Below are 26,572 nucleotides of genomic sequence, written 5' to 3'. Positions count from 1 at the left end.
CTCAACTGCATTATCTCCATCTCACAACATCAGGAGGCGGATACTACTTACATTATCCCCATTTTAGAGCTGAGGAAACAGAGCTTTCAGAGGTTGTGTTAGATCTGAGACTCAAAATGAGGTCTCTCTTCACTGTTTACATGTTACAGCCTCCCTGGGTTGCAACCCTTGACTCCAACAAAAGGTTTTAATTTGGGGTTCACAAGAATCTCTTTGCCTCATTTAACAGATAAGTCTCAAAGAGGGAAAGTTCTTTATAGAACAAAGCTAATAGAGGCAAAAAGAACAATAAAATAGAAAATCACCATTATGTAATCCCTGAGGAAGTAACAGATCAAAGCTGGGTAGATCATAATTTAAGTGAAGGGCTATCAGGAACTTGATAATAAATCAGATTAGGTTATTTCCTGATGTGATGTGAAAGCAAGCACTTCCTATGATGTATTCTTGCCAAAAATATTAGAACCTGAGTCTGAATGAGCCTCTACCAGTTTATAGGAAAAGTGGGCGATTAGTGGGACAGATATAATGACACCACAGGGATACAACAGAAATGTGAAAAATTTTAGAGCAAATGAGCTAGTTTTTCCAACAAATGGCAAAGAAAAGAAAAGGGAACTGTTAAGTATTTTTAGAGACTTAAGGGACATCAACAAAATGCAGGGTGTAAATCTTGTTTGGATCCTGATTCAGACACATCAACAAAAACACATTTTGTGGGAACAAAAGAAAATTGAACATCGTGGAATTCAGGGCATGCTACTCCAAAATATGGTACCTTGGCATATTGAATATTTCAAGCTGAAGGAATCTGAGAAATGGCAGATGCTGGAAGGACTCTCAGACCTTCTCCCATGAAAGAGGTCATGAGACCCTCATATTAGAAGTGTCCTCCCTACATCCAGAGGGACACAGATTTTGAAAAGGCCTTACTAAGTTCCCTCCAGTTTACTACACCTAGCTCATAACCTTATGTCCTATCACATTTTTCCATGACTTTCTACTTTTCATCAAACTTACTATAAAAATGCTCGGGTTTAACTGCTTCTTTGGGTCTTCATTTCCTTATGAAGGCTCCCATGTCATATAAAACTTATATTAAATAAATTTGTATGCTTTTATTAATCTGTCTTTTGTTACAGAGACCTAGCCAAGAACCTTGAAAGGATAGAAAGAAAAAGATACTCTTCCTCCCCTATCACATCTTCTATTAGATGATGTTAGATAATAATTAAGAATAACTATTAATTGTGTTAGCAATGATAATGGTGTTGTTACATATATTTTTAAGTCTTTACACTTTTTCTCAAAAACCAAATGGAAGACTTATTACATGAAAATTGCTATACCTCAATATCAGTCTTTTGTGGAAAGGCAAGCTTTATTTCAAAGCAACCTGAAAAGAGCAGTCAGGGGGTCCACAACCACAAACTGGTAGGAGGGCACACACAGTTACATGTCCATTGGCAGGGTCTCAGTCGGGAGTCTCGCCCAATACCTGCTCAGTTTCCTCTTCACGTTGAAACTGAAAAGGTAGACTCGAAGATGCCCCTGATGTCCGAACACACTTATTTCAGGAAGGAGGACACCTGGAGTCAACTTAATTGAGCGAATCCGCTTAATTATTAAAATAAATATTCTCTCTGAGAATACGGTTAATTTAGTAGCTTTCTTTGCATTTTCACATTTTTAAAAGAGCTACAGAGGTTCCATTCACCTTCAAAGCAGGTGAGTGGGTAAGAATCCTACCTCTATTTCCTAGGAAATAGATTACATTTGATTACTCCTCACAACAGCCAACTGGAAGATTATTCCATTGCTTTTGAAGCACTGGTTGGGTTGGCGTCTGCGATGGTGGCCAAATAAATGAGATTTCTGTGTAACACATGCTGGTACCTATGGGTAAAAAACAGGTAAAAATTAGACGTTTGCTTTTACTGAACATGAACAAAAAACTGGAAAAGAATTTATCCACCCTAGTGAATGGCTCATCCACTGACTGGATCACTCAGTGTTGTCAACCTTCTTATTTAACATATTGAAGGAAAATACATCCAGAATCTTACCTGTTCTCACTTCTCACTTCCATAGCTACCTCTCTAGGCCAAGCCACTATCACTTCTTGCTTGGACTGCTGGAGCAGTCTCCTAACCTGTCTCCCTGTTCTACCTTTGCACCCCGACTCTAATTATCCGCATAGCAGCCTGAGTGATCACTGTACAATTTAGGTCAAGACCATGTCATACCTCTGTTCAAAACCCTCCAAAGGCTCCCATCTCATTACGAGTAAAGCTGAGCCCTCATGGCCTATAAGGCCCTATATGATCAGGGCCTCTAGTTACCCTCTCTGATCTCATCTCCTACCACTTTCCCTTTACTCACCGAGTTCTAGCCAGAGTGGCCTCCTTGCTATGACTTGGAGATATCCAGCACGCTCTAGCCTGGGGGCTTTTCCACCTGATACTCTCTCTGATTCACGTATCTGCATAGCTGCTCCCCCACCTAAGGCATCTACTCAAATGTCACATCAAAGATACCTGGTATAAAGTAGTGCTCTTCCCCCCACTTACCCTGCTTTATTCTTATTCGAAGTGCTTATTAGTATGTGCCTAATTATATGACTCTACAGTCTAGAAGGTAAGTTCCATGAAAGCAGAGCTGGTATCTGTTTTGGTACTGATTCCCCAATGGCTGAAACAGTGCCTGGTACTCAGTATTACTTATAAAATATCTTGAACAGGGAATTCCCTGGCAGTCCGGTGGTTAGGACTTGATGCTTCCGATGCAGGGGGCACGGTTTTGATCCCTGGTCGGGGAACTGAGATCCCGCATGCCACACAGCACCCCCCCCCAAAAAAAAATTTTTTTTGAACAAACTTAAAGAAGGGACAAGACACTTCCATGATCAATGCACACTTACTGTAATAGCGATTCTCAATCAGGGGGTAGAGCTCTCCACCTAGGAAAACAAATCAGGCTAGGGGGCAGGAAGCGTGGACGGTGCAGTGTGAAACGGTCCATTAGGAGATTTTGATAACTTTCTTACCCCATAGTTCGAGAATCACTGCACCAAATGGAGTGTTTTGCAACTATTTTCCATATAGAAAAATGAGAGTGTTTACTATAAACTGTACAAAAGCAAAGTACCAAATGCCAGTGTCCAATGTAAAGACTTACCCAAAGATGGATATCTCTACTATTCCACTGAGCTGTTCAGTGAGGGATTGTAGGTTACTTTTTTAGGGGGTGGGAAAAGCATGGCTTCGGTAACAATGAAATAAATTTTTTTGTTTCTGTAATAAATGGGGCATAATTCCTGGAACGACATTTAGAAGAGGTTGTTTTCTCTCATTTTGGCATACAGCTAGAGGGCACGTTAAATTACTGTGCCAAATTTACCTCTGTCTTAACCTGGAAATCTTTTATTGGTCTTTGCATGTGTTACAAGAAAAGTATGAGCCAGAGTTCCACGACCAGAAAGCAGCCACTGCTCTCATCATCTCCGGACACTAGTTTTCCGAGCGCTTTCCTCCCCATCCCTGCTGTCATCAGCTGACATGGCTTCACGTGAAGCAGTCTTTGTAATGAGCATAATTCAAGTTTTGAAGAGGGAGCCACGTCTGACTCCAAGCTTCACAGTGCACTGTCCGTATGGTCTTGGGCAGGTAACCTCTCTGAGCCTCATCTGCGATCAATCACTCAAGACTCCTAGTTCAGGTCACCTGCTGTATTCCTATAGTTTGGCTTCCCCGCCAAACTCATTAGTCAGGGGAATAGGGAGGGGACTTACTGGACGCATTCATTCGCCCGGCCTTTGTTCTGATATTCCACAATACAGCGGATCAACTGATCATTCTCCTCGAGGAGCTGAAAGATCAAAGGGTCAGTGCAGCACGACATCAGGCCGGCGGGGACAACTGCCTCCTTCCCCGCCCCCGCCCCAATGCCGGGATTTCCAGCCCCTGCGCCTCTGTTGACTTCATTCCCATCTGACGGCAAGTCACCCTACGCACACCAGTCTCAGCTGCTCACTCCAGGAAGCTTCTAGCACCCGTAGCACTTCGGGATCTCTGCTAAGATCGCTCTGCCCGCATTAGCGCTCACCCGCTGGATCGTCTCCTGATTGACTTCCGCCTTGCCTCTCAGCCAGTCCGGCACGAAGGCCACCGACATCCCGGGAAGCCAGGTTGGAAGGCTGCCTCACGCTTGCAGACCCCTGCGCGTCTAGACCAGAGCTGACCAGCAGCCCTAGACGCCCTACAGCCGCAGCAAGGACCCAAGATAAGTGAGCATACGCTCTCGACGTTGATTGGGTCCTCCCACCTAGCGGGCGGGGAACAGGCGGAACGTCATTTGTGATTGGGCGCGCAAGAGCGATTCTCAGCGTCCTCCTCCGACTCTGCCCCTGGGGCTTCGGTGCTGTTTGTGGATCTTTTGAGTTTGCGCAAGCTAGCCACCAGGGGCGGGGCCCGGCGTCAGCTCCTTGCCTTTTAGGCTTTGGGCCCTGCTTGTCTGCGGCAGCGCCTTATCAAGGCTGGAATATGGATATCTGGCTCCAAATCCACACCTCTTTCAACACCACTCTGGTGCCTCCAGGCCTGCGTCTGGAGCCTGAACCCTGGGCATTGCCTTCTGCCAAGCCAAACCCTGCAGGGCCAAAGAAAACACCAGTGTCAGATTTACCCTTTGCTGAAGGAGAAACTCGCCTATAGGCCTCTTTTTCCTTTGGGCCCTTCTTTTTTTTTTTTTTAAATCAGATTTACAACCCTAAAAAGCACTATTATTTTCCCCAATTTACAGATGAGAAAACAGAGGTTAAGTTACTTGCCCAAGATCTCATAGCTACTAAGGGCAAAGTCAGTATCTGAACAGAAGCAGTCTGGCTTTAGAATTTTTGATCTCAACCACTGCCCTGCACAGCCTATGCACCATACTGCGGAGGTGGTTTGCTGCAAGATAAAGGGAGGAAGCTGGGCCAACCTCTTGGGCCACCCTGTTACTGCTGGCAACCACTAAAACTCTGAATTGGTTGTCTTCTCTTTTGTCTAGTCCATCCATGGTAAACATGGGAGCAAGGTTGGTTTTCTCTGTAGCAGAGAGTGAGAAGCAGCCACTTAATTTAGGAGGCAGATCTTGGAAGACTTTACTCCTCAAAAAGGGTATCAGGGCATTTCTGACTTCTAGAGCTTCATTTTCCTGAGTGGTGGCCCTGATCCAGAGCAGGCTCATCTGCTTTGCTGCGCTCTCCCTCCACAATTCCCTTATTCATCCCTCGGAGGAGGTTTCATCCCATGTAACAGAGGGCTAAGTGTGAGTGATAAATTAGCTGTGGATGTGTACAGTTTGAGGTGATGTCTAATGGAGATGTTGAAGTTTGTGGCTGGCTGTTTGGCTGGAACTCAGGGCCAAGGACTGGGCTGGTGATGTAAACTTTGAGAAGGATCACTTGTGGAAACTGGCATCATCCTTGAAGCTACTTTGTCACCCTTTCACATCCAATTCATTACCAAGTCCTGTTGATCTTGCTCCTATATTTCTCTGCAGCCTGCCCAGTTCTCTTCCTTTTTACCACTGTTCCTGCCTAAGCTCCAGCTTCATCCTCTCTTGCCCAGTCAACTGCACTGGCATCCCAGCTGGTCCTACCACAGTTTCCATGAGCCTTCTCCACTTTGATCTTAACATCAGCAGCCAAAGTGATTTTTACAAAATGCAAATCCAATCAGTTTTCCCCTGTCCCAAACTCTACCATGGCCTCCAAGAGCCTATATGGTCTTACCTCTTCTTCTCTCTCTAGTGGCTCTCACTCTACTCCTTTACTCTCTAAACTCTGAGTTTCAGCCAAAGCAGTCTTGAGGAAAAAAGCAGAGCTGGAGGAATCAGACTCCCTGACTTCAGACTATACTACAAAGCTACAGTAATCAAGACAATATGGTACTGGCACAAAAACAGAAATATAGATCAATGGAACAGGATAGAAAGCCCAGAGATAAACCCACACACCTATGGTCAACTAATCTATGACAAAGGAGGCAAGGATATACAATGGAGAAAAGACAGCCTCTTCAATAAGTGGTGCTGGGAAAACTGGACAGCTACATGTAGAAGAATGAAATTAGAACACTCCCTGACACCATACACAAAAGTAAACTCAAAATGGATTAGAGACCTAAATGTAAGACCGGACACTATAAAACTCTTAGAGGAAAACATAGAGGAAAACATAGGAAGAACACTCTTTGACATAAATCACAGAAAGACCTTTTTGATCCACCTGCTAGAGTAATAGAAATAAAAACAAAAATAAACAAATGGGACCTAATGAAACTGCAAAGCTTTTGCAAAGCAAAGGAAACTACAAACAAAACGAAAAGACAACCCTCAGAATGGGAGAAAATATTTGCAAACGAATCAACGGACAAAGGATTAATCTCCAAAATATATAAACAGCTCATGCAGCTCAATATTAAAAAAACAAACAACCCAATCCAAAAGTGGGCAGAAGACCTAAATAGACATTTCTCCAAAGAAGACATACAGATGGCCAAGAAGCACATGAAAAGCTGCTCAACATCACTAATTATTAAAGAAATGCAAATCAAAACTACAATGAGGTATCACCTCACACCAGTTAGAATGGGCATCATCAGAAAATCTACAAACAACAAATGCTGGAGAGGGTGTGGAGAAAAGGGAACCCTCTTGTGCTGTTGGTGGGAATGTCAATTGATACAGCCACTATGGAGAACAGTATGGAGGTTCCTTAAAAAACTAAAAATAGAATTACCATATGACCCAGCAATTCCACTACTGGGCATCTACCCAGAGAAAACCATAATTCAAAAAGACCCATGCACCCCAATGTTCACTGCAGCACTATTTACAATAGCCAGGTCATGGAAGCAACCTAAATGTCCATCGACAGATGAATGGATAAAGAAGATGTGGTACATATATACAATGGAATATTACTCAGCCATAAAAAGGAACGAAATTGGCTCATTTGTAGAGACACAAATGTGGATGGATCTAGAGACTGTCATACAGAGTGAAGTAAGTCAGAAAGAGAAAAACAAATATCGTATATTAACGCATATATGTGGAACCTAGAAAAATGGTACAGATGAACCGGTTTGCAGGGCAGAAATAGAGACACAGATGTAGAGAACAAACGTATGGACACCAAGGGGGGAAAGCAGTGGGGGAGGGGAGGGGTGGTGGTGTGATGAATTGGGCGATTGGGATTGACATGTATACACTGATGTGTATAAAACTGATGACTAATAAGAACCTGCTGTATAAAAAATAAATAAAATTTAAATGATAAAAAAATAAACTCTGAGTTACTTCTCTTTCTTTCCTTTTTTTTTTTGGTGGGAAAATATACATAACACAAAACTTACCGTTTTAACCATTTGTAAATGTACAGTTTTGTGACATTTAGTACATTACATTGTTGTGCAACCACCATCTATTTCCAGAACTTTTTCATCTTTCCCAACTGAAATTATGTGCCTATTAAATAACTCCCCATCCACCTCCCCTCCCCACACCCCCATCCAGTGTTGGTTTTCATCCTTCAAGGAGCCCTGCTGCAGTCCGCACAGAGCTCTTTATACATCTCTCTGTCTGAAACACTCTTCTTCCCTTTGCCTAGTTAGCTACTACTCGTCTAATGTCACGTTCTCAGGGAAGCCTCCTTGAACCCCCAAGTCCAGACCAGAAGCTCCTGTAAATTCTTTCAAAACCCGTGCTCCTCTCGGAAGAGCACATAGCTCGGTTTGTATTTAAACACGTGCTGTGTATTGTGGGATGGGTGCTCTCACTCTGCTCTGCTAGCATAGTTTTTACTGTCAGGAGTTACTCGCTGTGTCCACAGTGCCCGGCATAGTGTCTGGTTCGCAGCAGGTGCTCAAAAATTGTTGAATGAATAAATGGATGAACACTCCTTCCCAATCTCCCTTCAGCCGGTCATCTGTCTGTGAGTACGTCCACCCCCAGACTGGGGTGTGTTCCTGGGGGTCGGACTTTGGCATCTCAGCCAGGCTGGCAGGTGGCTGTGCTCTTTGGTTTGCCTATCTCGGGCCTCCCGCCAAGCAGACAACTGAACCCACGCCCCGGGCGTGTCGCGGCGTCACGCGGAACTTCCCTGCCTCCACGTCAGTCCGTTCGCTAACCCGGCAGGAACTGAGCTTAAACTGCAAAACTTCTCTCACCTCCGGACGTGGGAAGTACAGGCTTGGAACTCAAATCCCCGCGGGTGAGAGCCAACAGATGTGAGGAAAGTTGGGAGGCGCGCCCCACACACGCCCCATCTAAATTCGGGTCGCAGTCCTTTAAGAACCGCTTCATTCAAGACTCCGCCGGGACCAGGCAGTGTGGGCGCACCAGGATTGGTAGGTTCGGGTGTGGGTGTTGCTCAGCAGCAGCGAATGAGGGCGTGGAGTGGTGTTTCAAGACTCGCGCATGCGCGCCGCCGGTGACCTGGGCCAGGTTCGCCGGGTGGGCTAAGGTTGCGGAGAAGGCTGAGGGTGGCGCGGCGGCGCGGCGGGAGGGCGCCGACTCCCGGAGGCCGCTGGCGGGGCGAGGTGAGGGCTGGCGGGCGGAGGCGGGCGCTGCGGTCTGTTAGTCAAGAGCTGGCGGCGTCGGGTGTGGCGCAGGGCGGGCCTGGAGGTGGAGGGCCGTCCCTCCCCCCCGGGCCCGCCCAGCCATCAGGCCCGGCTTAGCTCTCCAGGGCTTCGTCTGGCGTCCCGAAGTCTTCTGCCCCCCCTTTTCTGCCGCCGGCTGCTCTCCTGACAACAGGACGATCCGAGGTGCGCGCCTGCCAGGAACCCTCAGCGGCCGACGCGGGTAGAGCGTTGCCCCCAGTGGGAGGAGACGGGGTGTGTCCAAATGATAGAGGGGATGATTGTTTCCTTAATTATCCACGAAACTCAGGTAGCGTGTTTTAATAGCAAACTTCCCTTCGCGTGCCAATATTATAAGACTTGGTTTACCAAATACTGGGTGCACTAGACCAGCTTTTCTGAATATCAGATGTTCAGAGGTACTGTATATTTGTGTCTGTTACAGTATTACATCTAGACTTCCAGAGCCAGAAGGATTAAGCACCCCGGTGCTTAATTAGGTTTGTAGACATCAAAGCCACAAAAGAATATTCCCAGTGGTTAAAAGTAACTGGCACGGTCAGAAAAGTAATAAAGCTCAGACGGTGGATAGGGTAAATCTTCATTAAATTTTACAAAGAAGGGAATTAATTCTGATAGAGATAATTTTAGTAAAATAAAAATGTAAATAATTGAAAGTGCATTAATATTGCTAAACAGAATTAAATTGACATCACAGTTTGCTCTGGAAAATACATTTTAGACAATGTTGTTATAGCTCTAAGAGTTTGTGTTTACAACACAGAGGACATCTTGGGGTCCCAAAGCTTTTTATTCTTAAAAGGAGCCTCAGAGATCCACCGCATCCAAAGATGACCAATGCTCAGAGAGGAAAACCAACTTATCCAAAGTAATACAATGAGTAAGGAGAAGTTGTAACTAGTGTAATCCTAGGCCTTGGCTGCTTTTATTAACAGGTCTCTGATTAGTTCTAAGTATCAGTGCTCCAGGGGAAGGAATTGTTTTCGGGAAATAGAGTAGCTGTAATCCCAAAGATTGGATTTAGAGAAGCAGAGTGTAGTGGAAAGATCAGAGGCTTTCCAGTATTTTGTGTAAGGAGGTTTTGGATGGAATACTGGCTCTACCACTTAAGCCTTGGAGCTACAGTTTTCCCTTCTGTCCAGTGCAGATTATGCCTACCCCATAGATGGTTATGAGCATTAAATAACATTATCAGTGTAAAAGTTCCTAGCACAGTGCCTGGCATATAATATTAGTTGCTATCAAATTCAGCCCCCCACTCTTCTTAGCTCCTAACAAGTGACAGACTTGACCTCTACCCTCTCCCTACCCCATCCCCAAGCAATGCGGAACCAAGGCACTTTCTTGAACTACAAATGAGGTAACCAGTTCTCAAGTCCTGTGGCTGAAGGTGAATTCAGTAAGGGTGACATAACTCTATTTTGTCTTCTGTATTTTTTTAAAATTTATTTTATTTTTGGCTGCATTGGGTTTTCATTGCTGCGTGCGCGGGCTTTCTCTAGTTGCGGCGAGAGGGGGCTACTCTTTGTTGCGGTGCGCAGGCTTCTCATTGCGGGGGCTTCTCTTGTTGCGGAGCACGGGCTCTAGGCACACAGGCTCGGTAGTTGTGGCTCACAGGCTCTAGAGCGCAGGCTCAGTAGTTGCGGCGCACGGGCTTAGTTGCTCCGCGACGTGTGGGATCTTCCCGGACCAGGGCTCGAACCCGTGTCCCCTGCATTGGCAGGTGGATTCTTAACTACTGCACCACTAGGGAAGCCCCTGTCTTCTGTATTTTGGATTTGAGTAGTGGGTAATGCCTTATGGTGAACGCTTGTGTTTGAATATTTGTGTGCCAAGTGAAACTTGTTTTGCTTCTTTAAATTACTATATTGCAAGGCCTGGTCATTTAATGCTGTTTGTCTCTCCCCCTTTCTTTCTGTCTCTCTTTTGGAGGGAGGAGAAGTGTATGTGGCAGGGGTTTGAGAGAGGGTTAAGGATACAGGGATGAAAAGAAACCAGTTGGAACAAGGGGGCCCTCCAGCTAAGCACAGTCTTTTGCTGGTAGAATATGGATAATCTCTGACATGAGCAGTTTATAAATAGATGCTGAGAAAAGGATTTAGGAAATGGCAGAGACAGACTAAAATATAATTTTGATAAAACCTAATAGTAACTAGAGTGCTATATTTGATTACTATTTCAGTTTCTATTTTTTAAAACTTCATTTATGTAAACCTCTTTTTTCCTCTGCAAGTAGAGATTTATCATGGAAAAATTTTTATTAGTTTTAAAACTTAACTTTTTTTTTTTATAAGTTTTATTAGTTTAAAAGTTTTTATATTGGGCTTCTCTGGCGGCGCAGAGGTTGAAAGTCCGCCTGCCGATGCGGAGGGCGCGGGTTCGTGCCCCGGTCCGGGAGGATCCCACGTGCCGCGGAGCGGCTGGGCCCGTGAGCCATGGCCTCTGAGCCTGCGCGTCCGTAGCCTGTGCTCCGCAACGGGAGAGGCCACGGCGGTGAGAGGCCCGCGTACCGCAATAACAACAACAGCAACAAAAAAGTTTTTATTGAGGGCTTCCTAATATGTGCCAGACGTAGTGCCAGGTTACAGGGTCTGCTGGCCTGTAGAAGGAGCTAGTAAAGACAGATTTGTATGTCGGGGTGAGCACTCTTAGGCTGCCTTTGTCCTTGTGTAATTGATAATATTTTTTCTGTAACTGTGACATGATTTTCCAGATTCATGCCACTGCTTTCCTGTTTTAAACTGAATACTGGTTATCTGCAAGTGGCTTTTATTTTAATGAATTCAGAGATTATAGTACCTACCAGTTTAGAAATGTCATGTAGGAATGGAGCTGCTCCCTATAAAACATGCCCTTCAACATGCATGCATAAATCATCAGAATTACAGTTAATTAGCATAAAAGATTATTGTTCTACTAGTAGAGATTTTTTAAAATGACATTTAAATGTAAAAAGCAAGTGTGAGCATACTTTAAGTGATATAAAAACCTTAAGGTAATACTTTTTTTTTCTGTTTTTACTTTAAAGTAATTATACTGACAGGAAATTGCAGAGATAGTACAGAGTATGATTGATAGACTGTATGATAATTGCAAGCTTAGTTTTAAAATAAAGTATTTTCCAGAGTGACTGTACCATTTTACAGTCCTACCAGTAACGTGTGAGAGATCCAGTTCTCACACATTATGTGCACATCAAATGCTGTGCATGCTTGCCAGCATTTGATATTATCACTTAAAAAATTTTTACCTGTGCCAATAAGTATGTAGTATTATCTCATTGTGATCTTAAGTTGCATTTCCCTTAATAGCTAGTGATGCTAAACATCTTTTCATGTTCTTATTTGCCATTTCTGTATCCTCTGGTGAAATGTCTGTTCATGTACTTTGTCCATTTTCTAACTGAATTATTTGTTTTATAACTGTTGAGTTTTGAGAGTTCTTTAAAAATTCTAGATATCTAGAGTCCTTTATTAGGTATGTGGTTTAAAAATATTTTTTTCCCAGTCTCTGGCTTTTCTTTTCATCCTCTTCACATGGACTTTTGCAGTGCAAAAGTTTTTATTTTTGATTAAATCCAATTTACTGTTTTTCTTTTATGGGTTATGCTTTTGGTGTCGTACATAAGAACTCTTCCCCTAAGTCCTGAAGATTTTCTCCTATGTTTTCTTCCACTTTTATAGTTTTACTTTTTACATTTAAATTTATGATATATTTTGATTATCATCAAAATAATGAGAGGTGTGAGGTTAGGTCAAGATTCTCTTTTTTTCTTTCCTTCCTTCCTCCCTCCCTCCTTCCCTCCCTCCCTTCCTATAGATATATTCATTGCTCCAGCACCATTTGTTGAAAAGACTATCCTTCCTCCATTTAATTGCTTTTGCACCATTGTCAGAAATCATTTGGCTGTTCTTGTGTAGGTCTGTTTCTGGGTTCTGTATTCTGTTTCATTGATCTGTGTGTCTGTCCCCCTGCCAGTACTGCACAATCTTGATTACTGTAGCTATACAGTAAATCGTGAAATAGGATAGTGAGGTACAGTCCACTTTATTCTTTTTCAGAATTGTTTTAGCTATTTTAGCTTGTTTGCCCTTCCATATAAATTTTAGAATAATCTTATCTGTATCTACAAGCTATCTTGCTGATATTTTTACAGGAATTATATTGAACCTGTATATCACTTTGGGGGGAGAATTGATATCTTTACTATGTTGAGTCTTCCAATTAATAACATGATATATTTCCTTATTTATTTAGGACTTCTTTGATTTCTTTCAGCAATGTTTTGTAGTTTTCAGCATACAAGTCCTATACATGTTTTGTTAGATTAACACCTAAGTATTGCATTAAAGAAAGTATAGCTTTGGGCTTCCCTGGTGGCGCAGTGGTTGGGAGTCCGCCTGCCGATGCAGGGGACGCGGGTTCGTGCCCCGGTCCGGGAGGATCCCACATGCCGCGGAGCGGCTGGGCCGGTGAGCCATGGCCGCTGGGCCTGCGCGTCCGGAAGCCTGTGCTCCGCAACGGGAAAGGCCACAGTAGTGGCCTCCGCAAAAAAAAAAAAAAGAAAGTATAGCTTTATTGAGATCATTTTTTTGGATGATTGTCAGTGGTATTTTATTTTTAATTTTGGTTTCTATGTGTTTATTGCTGGTACGTAGAAAAAGAATTGATTTTGTATATCGGTCTTATATTCTGCAACCTTGCTGAGCTCATTCATTTTAGGAGTTCTTTTTTAGTAGGCTCTTTGGCATTTTCCATGTAGACAATTGTGCCATCTGCAGATAGGAGTAGTTTTATTTCTTCCTTTTCTATCTCCTGAGACTTTTCACATTTTTACCCTTCAATGGAAAGTGTGGGGAGATGGGACAAATGGGCTGAGTATGGTCTGTTGCTTGGTAGACTGATTTTTCTTTTTGCCATCTCTTATTTTTATACCACTGCCGTTTCTTCATGTATAAAATGGGAATAATTAATTATCCATTCATCCATTACAGATGGAAAAGCTATAAAATATAGCTTTATTGAGATCATTTTTTGGATTTTAAATGGTATTTTACTTTTAATTTTGTATTGGAGACAGTCCTTGGTGTGGATTTGAATCTGGGGAGATCAGAGGAGTGTAGATATAGGCGAAGAGTGCACAGAGGCACAAAGGTGAAGAGAGTAGTGTACATCCTGGGGCTCCTGTTTCCTATAGCTCGTGGTAATTGAGATGCCAAATTACATCCCTAGTGTTCTTTGGGAGAAAAGTCCACCAGTGCCCATACCTGTTAATATCCTGTCCAGGTAGAGGATCTGACAACAGGATCTGTGAAACAGGATGTGTAGGTCCATAGGAAGATGCATCAAAGCTGTACTAGCCTCCTCACTAATCCCTGGTTGCAGGGCTGCCACATGCAGAGGTGCAATTTATGCCCTGTATGAGCACCTGCAGAATTAATAGATGGGGGCTGACACCCACCTGCCAGCAGAGCTGGTCCAGGGTTGTTTCTACCTCGAGAAGCACCTTGTTCTAATTTGCCACAGGTGCCATGAGGCCTCAGAATCTGTCTCCTTTTGTTGCTTAATGGTGGTCACATATCATGGCTCAAAATTTAGTATCTTATTTGCTAAGTGACTTCCTTTAGCCATCTGTAGGAACTCTCATCATTTTGAACACTGGCTCTGTGTCAGATGTGCAGAAATTCAGTAGGTCATACTATCCTCTCTGTTTTATTTTTGCCTTCTGCTTTCCTTGCTGCCAGCTTTAGGTTAAATGCTCAGAAAGCCCTCCACTTCAGGTGAGGATATGGCAAGTAAACTGCTCAGCACCTACCTCGCTGGATGACCTGAAATGCCCAGGTCCCTGGACCCCACCCCTGCTGCATCAGTGTCAGGCTCTTCCTGGCCCTTTGGGACCATCTTGCTGCCTTTGTCCTGCTCCCCACTGTCGCTGCTGTTGCTCCTGAGCCGTTCTGGTCTCTGTTCCCTCATCCCAGTTGGTTTAATTCTGCAAATGGAGAGATTCATTAGAGAGAAGGAAAAGGAGGATTACAAGTGAAGAAGAGACAGGGAGGCTAATGGAGGGAGGACAATTGGGAGTGACATAGCAGTAGAGGGCAGGGAAATAAAAATAAAAGCCACATTCATATTTGTGGTGGGGGTGAGGGTGAAACAACCCAGAGTGAACATTTCAAGGGCGGTGGTGTCCCTGGCTCATCACCCGGCCCTCAGTAACAAGGTGACCTTCCTTCCTCAGGTGTCCTCATGACTTCTCTTGTGGACCATGTCCATGATCCTTTTTGCCTGTGTGGTTAGGGTGAGGGATGGACTGCCCCTCTCGGCCTCCACTGACTTTTACCACAGCCAAGATTTTCTGGAATGCAGGAGACGGCTCAAGACTTTAGCCTTGCGACTGGCCCAGTATCCAGGTCGAGGTTCTGCAGAAGGACTTGACTTCAGTATCCAGTAAGCAAGCATGTTCACTGCTCAAGAACATCTTAACCACGTGCAGAGGTGACATTATGCTGATGACGCTGTGTGTTAAAAGCAGGTCTCACATCAGACAGCAGTCCAAGGTTGTGTGTATTTACAATAGAATCAAAGGGACTCAAGCACTGTTGCCCCAACTCCCACCTTTCTTTCTTTCTTTTTTTTCTTTTGTAATTAGTTTTTATTGGAGTATAGTTGCTTTACAATGTTCTGTTAGTTTCTGCCGTATGGCAAAGTGAATCAGCGGGCAGAGCGGCCGTGAGCATCGGCAGGCCCTGGTTACCCAGTCTTCATGCCTTTAGTTTGGTAGTTTTTTCTGCATTAGGTGCAGGGGTGGAAAAAAGGTGAGTCGAAAGGAGATACTAGATTAAAATGTCAGGAAAGGAAAAGGACGAGAGTGAGGAAGCCAAGAAAATCAGAGAAAAGACTTAGAGTTCCTGCCTTCAGTTTTTGCTTTTTTAATTTTTTCACTTTTTAAACATTTTAAAGTAAAAAATGTTTATATGACAGGAGCAGGGGAGTAAAAATGAGCGTAAGTAGGTCCCTCTTCTCAAGGAACTCCAGGTCTAATAAGGGGACAAGAGAAATATATAACTGAATATTACACAGTGGGGCAAATGCTCCAGTGGGAGTAGGAATCAAGTGGTTACAATAATCATGGTAATAAGAGCTAATATGATTGTTTTCCATGGGCCAGGTACTACTCTAAGTGCTGTATGGGCTTATGAGGTAGATAATGGTATTATACCTGTTTTACAGAGGAGGAAACTAAGGTTAAACAGCTTCTCTAAGGTTAGACTGGTAGTAAATGGTAGAGCCAGGATTTGAATGGAGGCAACCAGGCACCAAGGTCTGCTCCTCATGTGTTATGTCATTTCTTATTCTAGGGGTTAGAGTAAAAAGCCGTTCTACGGAGGGATGGGGCAAGGCAGGTTTCGAAATCTCAAAATGGCTTGTTATAGATTTTACACCATTGTTTTCCAGAATTTAGACCTTCACTTACCAAGTTCTTTTTGTTCCCCTTGAATAGTAAATTTTTGATTGACCTGAGAAGGTGGCATCGTTTCAGGGGAACTCAGTCTCAGAATTAGGAAAACAAAAGGAAAAGTCCAGGCCTAATTCCAGGCTTGGTGGTACTGTCAGGCGAGAAGGGTCGTGGCCCGAGGAGGGATCCAGATAGTAGGCATATGAAGCTGTCACCCTGTGGTATGGGCTCTGGGTGCAGAGGGGCAAAAGCTGAGCTGCATCTGCCCACATCTACAGCTCCTCTCTCTGGGTTCCTGAAACCACCTTCCTCGGTGGTCCCTTCCTCATTATGCTGTGATTATCTAACAATCTATGCGAACTTTGTGCTGTACCTCAAATAGGAAACCTTTTCTCTGTTCAAACAAACAAACGAACGAAAAACCTATCACTTCAAATGAAGTTCTGGGTACTTCAGTCATTTTTTGAAAAGTAGAATGTAAAATGTTCTACTCATTTGTATTTTGACTTAAATATTCACCATTATTTTCGCAGAGGAAACTAAGGCTTTTGTTCCTTACAGGTGAGCGGTCCCATAGCTTAGTTAATAATAAATAAGTTAGAGTGATCACACATTGTCAGTGGCAAATGCCACTATACATTTTAGATGAAGTATAAGAAAGTCACGGTCCCCGGCAGGTCTAGCTGAAGAGATGCAACAGACAGCTCCAGGACTATTCAAGGCCCAGCAGATCCAGAGTTGAGGCAACGTGGCGTCTGGGTGCGGGATGCGAGTACATGGGTCTGTTCCCTGGTAACGCAGATGACGCTCTTTTGTTCCAGCTTTTCTTCTTCGAGGGATGTAGCCTGCATGGCTATCTGCTCCTGCCATTGTCCAGCAGCCATGGCCTTCTGCTTCCTGGAGACCCTGTGGTGGGAATTCACAGCTTCCTATGACACCACCTGCATTGGCCTAGCCTCCAGGCCATACGCCTTTCTCGAATTTGGTTCGTAACCCTCGTTCGTATTGATTGTTCTCTCTCGCGGCATTGTATATGTAGAATTTCCAGTTTGGATTTGGCTTTGACCGTCAGGGAAAACCACTGGAGGTGCTGTAACGTGTCACTGGAGAGCAGCCTTATACCATGAGATTTCACAGCAGTGGAAGGGGCCTGCAAGCTTGGAGGTTGAACCCTCTGGCTTTTCATCTCTCCAGAGCCTGGGGCAGGGTGGAAGAATGGCGAAACCTGTATCTTATTCTGGAGCAGGCGTCAGCAAACTGTGGGCCAAGGGTCTGTTTTTTGTAAATAAAGTGGAACATAGCCATGCTTATTCTATTACTAACCGGTTGTCTGTGGCTGCTTTTGCCCTTCCCTAGCAGAGGTGAGCTGTTGTGATGGACCATCTAGGGCCCATAAGCCTAAAACATTGACTCTCTGGCACTCTGAGAACACTGCCAACCCCTGCTCTAGAGCAGCGCTGCTCAAGGGTGGTACCCGTTCTTCCAGCATGAGGGACGTACAGAGAGTGAGAATAAGAGTTTAGAAATTCTTACAGTAATTTGGCACTCCTGCGATATTTTCAGTTGTATTTTATCAAAGTATCTGTCTGCAACCATTTGGAAATAAGAAAAAACTGGCCCTTCATGCGGAGGTTTGAGGAGCACAGCTCTGCAAGAGGATACTCCTTTTCTAGGCCCTGCCAGAGAGGCCATGTGGAGGCTCAGGGCTTTGGAACACAGCAGGGTAATTATAGCGTATGCTATCAGTGTCTGTCAGCCGTGATTCAAGTCATTTTGAGATCCTGGAGAGGAGGAGTAGAGGTGGGAGTTGGGGGACATTCTCTGGTCTCAGTGTAAATCGCCATGGTCCCTGTGATGCTCTTGAACGAGGGGCTGGCAGCATTTGGTACTCAGGGTCAGGTGCAGGGCTGGCACCTGGAAGGGTTGCCACTTATGCTTCTGGCAGCTACTGCTCACATCCCCTCATGTGGTCTCTGGCTGGCCCATCAGTGATGGGGCCAGGACCCCCTTTTGGTGCTGGGGAGCTCCCTGATACTCGGGCCCCAGTCTGGTAGCCCTGTGACATAGACCATGAGTTCTGCCTGAGTCTCCCTGTGAGGATTGGTCCAGCTGCCGCTCTCAGCCCCACTTCTTCTTCTGAAGGGCGTGCTGTCCCCAGTCGGACCACAGCTGCAGCATCCCTTGGCTCTTATTTGATGGGCAGCTGGTAGACCTGTGTTCTTCTCTCCCCTCATCTCTGCATGCGCCTTCCTTCCAAAGCGGTGGGCTTGGTCTCACAGGAGACCCTTCCCTGCATCACGTTTATTCATTACTGAGTGCGAGTAGAATATAAGTAAAAGTATGTGGATATTAGAATTATACATGATTTTTTAGAATTATACATGATTTTGCTTTGCCAATATGTATGAAACTTCACTTCAAATACTTATTAAAACTTAGTAATGGTTAACACTAATGTAAATAAAGGAATTAAAACCAGTACCTTTCAGATATATAATCCTAGTTTGCACAACATACTCACAATGATTTGTAATTTTTTTTCACACGCCTTTTCTTGGGATAATCAGGTCAAAAATGACTGTCCCCGTTTTTCTATCTTAGAAATATTCTATGAATGGCCCAGGATTGTACGAGGAGTCGCGGCTGAGCTAAGACTCAAGCCTCTGTCCCCTGACTCCCTTGCCACTGAGGTTCCGATGGACAGACTGTCACGTTTTAATTATCCTGCTTTGAAGAGATTGATGAGACCAGTCCTGATACGTACTAATCATTTGACCTTCATGTAGAAGAGTGTAGTTGACACTCTTCAGAGTCTGGCTGACTTACTAGCTTGCTTAGAAGTGTAAACTTCATTGTGTACGTATTGTCTTATAACATCCATTGTAATGAAGACACTCAGCTTGGGTCGCTCTCTTTTCGCAGACAGCGTCATTCAGAAAGTGAAGTGGCATTTTAACTATGTAAGTTCCACCCAGATGGAGAGCAGCTTAGAAAAAATTCAGGAGGAACTCAAGTTCCAGCCTCCAGTGGTTCTCACTCTGGAGGACACAGATGTGGCTAACGGGGTGATGAACGGTCACCCACAGATGCACTTGGAGCCTGGTAAGTGGCCTGCTGCTCTCTGACGTTGATAAAGGTGAGGTGAGATTGTGTATTTCAAATGCACAATGACTGTTTTAGTAGGAAGTAGGAAGGTGTTTGGGTGGGGGGCAGTGTATAAAATACCTGGGGAGAAACATGGGCTGATCTTGTTCCAGGTGGCTGTTATAAAAAACTCAACTGTTGTGACCAGTGAGTCGATCTGAAGAGAGGCAACTCTTTTGACGAAATTCAGGAGAAGAGTGACTTGGCAGGTTGTTTTCTTAACCAGGGTGAAATCTGCACATTTAAATGGTGTAAAGGAGATTTTCACTCTCTTTTGCTGGAAGTCACGTATTGAACTGTACAGATTTGTACATTCTCTCTCTCTCTCTCTCTCTCTCTCTCTCTCTCTCTCTCTCTCTCTCCCCCTCTCCTTTTTTCCTTTGACAGTGAGTCCTTATCTCATCATTTAGTGAAACATTGGGAATCTCCACTGAGAAACCCCCGCTCCTTGATGGAGGGAGTGGAGGGCTGTGGGGTTGAGAGTGGGCAGGGGCCAGAGCCAGGGCTTCTAGACCTCTCACTCTCTGCTTCTCTGGGGGACCCGGGAACATCCCTCTATCCCTTTGGATTTCCGAGTCCTTATCTGAGGAATGAGGTGTTAATGAACGTGCTCACAGTGCCCTGGCGTCCGAGACTTAGTCTGGCATTAACACCAGTAGCCACTCAATGCCTAGCACATAGCAAAGCATGCTTTTTTGCATTCCTTGTTTACAGTTACACACAATTAAACCAATCTTTAATTAAAGTGGATATTTACATTCTAAGAATTCTGTAACGGTATAAAAGCTGAATCCTTCCCTGGAAGACAGAACCATCTACATTATAACAGTCTAATTACTTTGTTTTAACAGTTTTATACTAAATTCATTGCTTGAATTTTGAAAGTGGTGTATTAAAAATGTTCACAGTTTTGGCTTAACTTTGTGTTTCGATTTGATCTGTTTCAACCAGTAAATTCCTGGATTGGCTCTTATGCCATTCGATAAGTTGTTGTAATTTATATTGGGATTGAACTTAACTTTTGTGGAAGGAAGACTGGGTAATCAGACCCCAAGCTTCTCCTTTGCCGTGTCTGTAGACAGGGTAACTTTGTGATGTATGTTTTGTCTTATAAACACTTAGACAAGAGGAGAAAATCCAGAAAGTGTCAACTTGCCTGTCTTTCTAGGATGTTTTACTCTGGTTTGACTCCCCCTATTGTTCCAAGGCTAGAACCTTTACAGGTAGCATGCTCTGTTCTAACAGAAACTTTGAATTGCTCAGTGGAAACTCTAACACACTAACAGTAGGCGTCAGTTGGGTTGTGGCTAGATATCTGTGTGTGTGTATGCGTATGTGGGAAATGTAAGGACAAGAAAGGATGATTTAAAAGGAACATAGCAAGGGAATGGGTGGGACACTATTTAATTGGGTGAACCAGAATCCGTTTCAGCAGTTACCTTTAAAGAGAGAATGATCATTTGTCCTAATTAGAGTTCCAGAAACAGCTTGTAGCTAAAATAATCAATGTTTCCCTCCTCTTCCCAATAATTTTGGAATTAAAAAAATTGCATTTGCTGTGAATTGCTCCAGAAGCACCCATGACACTGAATGTTGTCCTTGTGAGAAAAAGAATGGAACATTTTACAAGCTGAGGGTTGAGCTGTGTAATAGAAATGCTTCAGGATTTGACAACCAATTTACAGCTAAAGCCATAAACTGCTTTAAATCAGGATTTCTCAACCTTAGCCCTATTGACATTTTGTACTGGAAGTTCTTTGTTGTGAGGGCTGTCTTGTGCATTGTAGGATGTCTAGAAACATTCATGGCCTCCACACATGACAGATGCCAGTAGCAACCTGTCCCCAGTGGGGACAACCCAAAATGTCTCTAGACACTGATTGAGGGGCCATATCGTCTCTGGTTGGGAACCACTGTTTTAAATAGAAAGGAAATGAAGCACTTGAAAAATCTGTGCTTGCTCAGAGAAGTGGCCTCTTTCTGGAAGAAATTCACCTTGGATTCCCAGATCCATTCTGTCCTTCATTTCTTGCCTTTTCCCCCTCTAACTACAGCTGCTTTTTAAATTAATATGTTTGCAGTTGTGTGTTTAACATAATAAACCTTTTCATTAGCAGAAGTCTAGTTAATGTCTTTATTTTTCCTTCATACGGAAATTATTTTCATTAGACACTTCTCGTTTTTCATTGTGAAGCTCCTAATTTCCGAATGGAACCTGTGACAGCCCTGGGCATCCTCTCTCTTATTCTCAACATCATGTGCGCTGCTCTGAACCTCATTCGTGGAATTCACCTCGCAGAACATTCTTTACAGGTAACCTTTTATATACATTTTAAATCAAAAGACACATGATGGAAGAAACGGATGGGGATACATATTATTTATAAGGCTATTATGTACTACATTTTAAAATTTGAAGTAAAATTTTTACTTCTCGTTTCATTCTTTGTCATAAGTTGAACAAATATGAAACTTGCTCTTTTGTATCTGTTTTCCTAAGACGCCAAAGGGCCCTGCTGGGATACTGGTGAGAATTGGAAAACTTGCTTCAAGGACATCAGGCCACCCCATGGCCCTGGGGACTCCAGGAGTCACTGCGGGGGCTGGATTGTTCATCCAGGGCAGAAGTTTGATGCTCAGACTTTAACGTTCAGGCCCTCTTTTCCCCTGGGAAGAGTGGCCTCTTAGTCTGATTGATATCATTCAGATACCAGCTTCCTGGTGTCTTTGTCAAAAGAACTGTGTCACCGCGAAGTTGATTCGCCAGCCTGCTCATCTCAAAGCACGTTTCTACTTCAGTGCTTTTTAAATATTATTTTTAAATTTGGAAGTATTTCCAACACTTTAAGAAAAAGTATGGAACCACTATGAACATGAACAGATAGATGTTACTATTAAAAACAGAGCCGTAACGCTCGCACCGAGGCACGTGGTGGCTAAAGTCTGAAGCGCAGCTTAGACTGAATCTCAGGTGGCTTATGGGGACCGAAGTGTTTGGGGAACAGCAGCAGGCCTGGGCTGTGAGTGGTGGCTGGCTGTTTCCACACCCCGTCTTTGGCCAATGTGTGGTGTGGTTCCCACTCCTATTGTTTATGACGACTCATAAGCAGATGCTTACCGAGTGTCTGTATGCACTAGAACAGGTGTTCGTTGGTCAAGACATAGTCCCTGAGTTGGGGCACATAGCAGAGTGCAACAACATCGCTAAGGAGGTGGCAGTACCGGGGGGTGGGAGGAGTTGGGGAAAGCTTAGCACTTACAGATGAGTTGGATTTTGAGAGGTGGCAGGGCTGGGGGTGGGGGCATTCCAGGTTGAGGGCTCAGCACACATGCATGGGGACTGGAGGGCGCTTGGTGTGTCCAGGCCATTCAGAAGGATTTCATGTCACCCCCCGGTGCGATGCGTGAATGGGGGCTTATTTCTCACCCAGCCGGGGATTTTGTACTGTCAACCATACCAGACCCAATGCGGAGTAAAGCACTTCACGTCATAATGTTTCGTGTCCTCTAAATATTCCTTTCCTTGTGTTCCTCATATTTATCTTAGGTTGCACATGAAGAAATTGGAAATATTCTGGCTTTTCTTATTCCTTTTGTAGCCTGCATTTTCCAGGTGGGTGAAACGTTGATGTTTTAGTGAGTGGGTTAAACCCATGGCCTTATTTTGTTCTGTTGGAACCATCAGCAAGTTTCTAGATCCTGCTTTTGTTCCACCAAGGCCTTGGTTCAAATGATGGATATAGTACCAGCCCTTAGTGGAAGGACCCTCCACCCATCCTGCCCAATCCTCTCATTTTACAGAGAAAAGACCTTTGGGCTCGGAAAGGGAAAGCCACTTGCCCTAGGCCTCAGGGCCTTTGACAGTGCAGGACAGAAACCAGGAATTTGAACTGGGATCCCAAGAAGCGAGGGGTGAGACTGCAGTGGGGATTGGGTTGGGCCTGACCAGTATGAGGCAGGGTCCTGCCTCGTGCTTATTGTCGGGGCGTCCAAGTACAGAAATGTCCTTCTGCAGAAGTGACACCTATGTATCTGTGTTTCTTTTTTTTCTTTTTTGTAAGCAGATATTCATTTTTAGTTATTATTCATTTATTTATTTATTTTTGGCTGTGTTGGGTCTTCGTTTCTGTGCGAGGGCTTTCTCCAGTTGCGGCAAGCAGGGGCCACTCTTTATCACGGTGCGTGGGCCTCTCACTATCGTGGCCTCTCTTGTTGCGGAGCACAGGCTCCAGACGTGCAGGCTCAGTAGTTGTGGCTCACAGGCCTAGTTGCTCCGCGGCATGTGGGATCTTCCCAGACCAGGGCTCGAACCCGTGTCCCTTGCATCGGCAGGCAGATTCTCAACCACTGCGCCACCAGGGAAGCCCCCGTATATGTGTTTCTCTTCAAACACAGGACTAGGTTAAAAAATTTGTTGTTTTTAATAGTAATACCATCTGAGTCAAATCTGTCCTTAGGAAATGAAACAAAAATTATAACACTAACTAGAGCCCTTTGATTACTGGTTATTTTCAAATAAGCTGTGTACTTAAGGAGTCGGGTGAAAAGGAGCTTTTGAATCCCCTATAGGCAGAGTTAATTCTAGTAAAAACCTGACTCTCTTTCCTCATCCTCCACACGGACTAGGGTTTTAGTACCTTTTCTGCATGTTTAAGCTTCTTCTTCTTCTTCTCCTTTTTTTTTAAAAAAATGAAAAGTTCTGCTCTCAGAGCACTTCCTCTCTCTCCTGCATACATCCTAGATGGCCTGTTTTTAAGAATTACCTGATTGTGCAAAAAGAAATTTTCATCCCAAGATTGAAAATGCACTCATTGTTTTAGAAAACAAGTCTCTAAGACCTTGGGTGTTGCCAGGAGAAGTTTCCTGGAGCCTGCATTTCAGGGCTGCAGGTATCTTACAGTTCCACCTTCATCCCCTCAACTGCAGTCTTACTTGGATAGCTCTTTCGATGGGGAGCTCTCTCCCTCCCCGCCTGAGCTTTTGTCAGATTGTTCTGTGTTTTGAGAATGTGTCTTTTTAAAAAAACAAAAAACCCAACATTGAACCAAAACATGATTTCCACCTTTTGCAGAACAAGAATGGCCTCTTTCTGTGTGATAGCCCTACAGGAAGTATCAGTCACTCTCCCTGCTATAAGACCTTTCCCTGAGTCGGATATGCTTTTTTTTTTTTTTTTTCCTCTCTTTTTTTTTTTTTAGGCTGTGCCACTTGGCCTGTGGGATCTTAGTTCCCCGACCAGGGATCAAACCCGTGCACCCTGCAGTGGAAGCATGGAGTCTTAACCACTGGACCGCCAGGGAAGTCCTCAGAGATGCTTTTGAAGACATAACAAGGAGGCTGTCTAGGGAACAGTGGTCCCCTATGCAGTTGTAACTCAGGAAACGCTAAAATAGTAAGAGCACAGCTTCTCTCAGCAGCTTTCTCACCTGTTATGACCCCCCTGAAGGAAAATTCATTTGGAGGCCTGTCGATCTTGTTAGGGTGTTCTAGCCTGGCTGTCTACCCCTGACTTGCATCTCTTCTTTCTCTGCAGCACAGCCTGGGCATTTCTGTCTGTCTTTCTTGAATTCTTTCAAAAGTGCTATGTTCTAGTTCCTCCTGTGATGTCTTTTTCACTTTTCTTACCTCTTCCAAATCCCCACTTTCATCCAGTGATTAACAGCAGCTGATCCAGTGAGTCCAAGCTCCATTGTAATGAATGCAGTTTAATAAGCTAATGTGTATGAAGTGACACTGCGTGGCAGGTACGATAAGTGAATCTTGCGTCTGACCTTGGCCATTTCATTATCTCTGATGGGACTTCCTCTTCTGGTGTCATTTCAGTGTTACTTGTACCTGTTCTACAGTCCAGCCAGGACCATGAAGGTGGTGCTGATGCTGCTCTTTATTTGCCTGGGCAACATGTACCTGCATGGGCTGAGGAACCTCTGGCAAATCCTCTTCCACATAGGAGTGGCTTTCCTGTCTTCATATCAGATACTGACGAGGCAGCTTCAGGAGAAGCAGTCTGACTGTGGAGTGTGAGGATGACATCACGGGATGAACGGATCCTTTGATTTTCTTGTGAGGGTCATCGGTGTTCCCCTGTTTGCTTCTCGACTTCACCTTAAGTTTCCACCCTTGAAGTTCCTTTCAACCAAAGCGGATTGATCCCGGGAGCTGAGATTTTTCATAGGTGCAGTTGAAAGCATAAGATTGCTTGACATCCAGTCCCAGGTTTGTGCCAAGGGTTACTGCAGCATCTCCAGTTCAGCACGATTACTTCGGATGGCAGAATCTGGGGGCTTATTCAGAAAGAGCATTATTGGAAGACCAAAATGGACTCGTTTTGGTCTTTTAAATTGAGTGATGCAATAAGCCACTAGATTCAATAACAGTAGTTTAAAGTAATTGGCAGTTGTCTCTGAGGAACCACTTAAAAATCTGTATCAGCTTTTCAGTCTAAATGTGACTTGGTTAGGTTTTTTTTTTGAGGGCCAGTAGAGGGTGAATTAAAAACTTTAAAAAGTGGTTTATAACTATAAGATGGATAAATTTTGTTTACATTTTTTGATAACTTAGGTCTGATATGATACCTCTAGAATATTTAAATATAAGATGTAAGTTGAACATGGCTTCCCTTAGAGTAAGGACAAACTTAAGCTGAGAAAGTGGTTAAGAAAGCTGAATTCATTAAATTTATGTATAACCTTTTATGGTAGTGGGATTGTAGGGATACAGAAATGTTTTGTATTTATTTGCAAGGTATATCTGAATATTTTTAAAAATGAGTAACCAGTGCTACCGGATCATTAACTTATAAGCATGAGCAGAAATGAGAATATCAGGATTCCTTGCAGTTGGCCACAAACTAGAGTAGGCTAGGCACATATTCATACGGTGGCACTTTGCAGTCCCAGGTGGGAGAGGCTGCTGTCATCAGCCTTTTAGGTGGCAGCCGAATACCTGTCACTTGAATCATGTCATTTGATACTTGACCCTGTGTACTTGTTCTCAGAAGATCTCCCAAATCAATTACTCCTCCGCACCTTTCCCAATCATCTTAATTAGATTAAGGGCCTCATTTTTTTATGAACAAGAGTTAAGTGTGTGTTAACTTTTTTAGAGCTTTATAGCTTATAAAGCTTTATAATTAACCCAGTGCTCTGAAAAGTTACTTTTCTTTCTCTCATTGTCAAAATATTGACTGATTATAGTTTTCCAAAATTTAGATCTGAATATGATCCCTGAGGTCTCTAGAAATTTCAGACTGGGTTGCCCAGTACCATTCAGGAGGCCGTTTTGGAAGTTTGCCCTTTAGATTGTTCTTCATAGAAGTCCAGAATCT

General features: G+C 43.9%; 2 protein-coding genes across 5 annotated transcripts; one reads left to right on the top strand and one right to left on the bottom strand.

The window, feature by feature from the left end:
* Positions 1 to 447: 447 nt before the first annotated feature.
* Positions 448 to 8,331, bottom strand: SS18L2 (SS18 like 2). The gene is made up of 4 exons (XM_030830278.3): positions 8,214 to 8,331; positions 4,105 to 4,647; positions 3,791 to 3,867; positions 448 to 1,896 (listed from the first exon to the last, which is right to left on the bottom strand). The coding sequence occupies exons 2-4, from the start codon at positions 4,171 to 4,173 to the stop codon at positions 1,809 to 1,811; spliced, it is 234 nt and encodes a 77-aa protein (XP_030686138.1). The 5' UTR covers positions 4,174 to 4,647; positions 8,214 to 8,331; the 3' UTR covers positions 448 to 1,808.
* A 142-nt stretch (positions 8,332 to 8,473) lies between these two features.
* On the top strand, positions 8,474 to 25,716 carry SEC22C (SEC22 homolog C, vesicle trafficking protein). 4 transcript variants are annotated; one of them, XR_011377824.1, is made up of 8 exons: positions 8,474 to 8,585; positions 14,884 to 15,092; positions 16,923 to 17,086; positions 19,024 to 19,203; positions 21,440 to 21,558; positions 22,793 to 22,858; positions 24,444 to 24,637; positions 25,069 to 25,190. XR_011377824.1 is itself a non-coding variant. In XM_030830279.2 (7 exons), the coding sequence occupies exons 2-7, from the start codon at positions 14,911 to 14,913 to the stop codon at positions 25,267 to 25,269; spliced, it is 912 nt and encodes a 303-aa protein (XP_030686139.1). In that variant the 5' UTR covers positions 8,474 to 8,585; positions 14,884 to 14,910; the 3' UTR covers positions 25,270 to 25,716. The 4 variants fall into 4 exon arrangements, 3 of the variants coding, with proteins under 3 accessions (XP_030686139.1, XP_060163842.1, XP_030686143.1); XM_030830279.2 differs by lacking the exon at positions 24,444 to 24,637 and having other exon boundaries at positions 25,069 to 25,716; XM_060307859.1 differs by lacking the exons at positions 8,474 to 8,585; positions 24,444 to 24,637 and adding an exon at positions 8,625 to 8,810 and having other exon boundaries at positions 14,859 to 15,092; positions 25,069 to 25,716.
* The last annotated feature ends 856 nt before the right edge of the window (positions 25,717 to 26,572 follow it).

Source organism: Globicephala melas, chromosome 11, assembly GCF_963455315.2.
Source record: "Globicephala melas chromosome 11, mGloMel1.2, whole genome shotgun sequence".
NCBI classification, from domain to species: domain Eukaryota; kingdom Metazoa; phylum Chordata; class Mammalia; order Artiodactyla; family Delphinidae; genus Globicephala; species Globicephala melas.
This window is presented reverse-complemented; position numbering and strand designations above follow the sequence as displayed.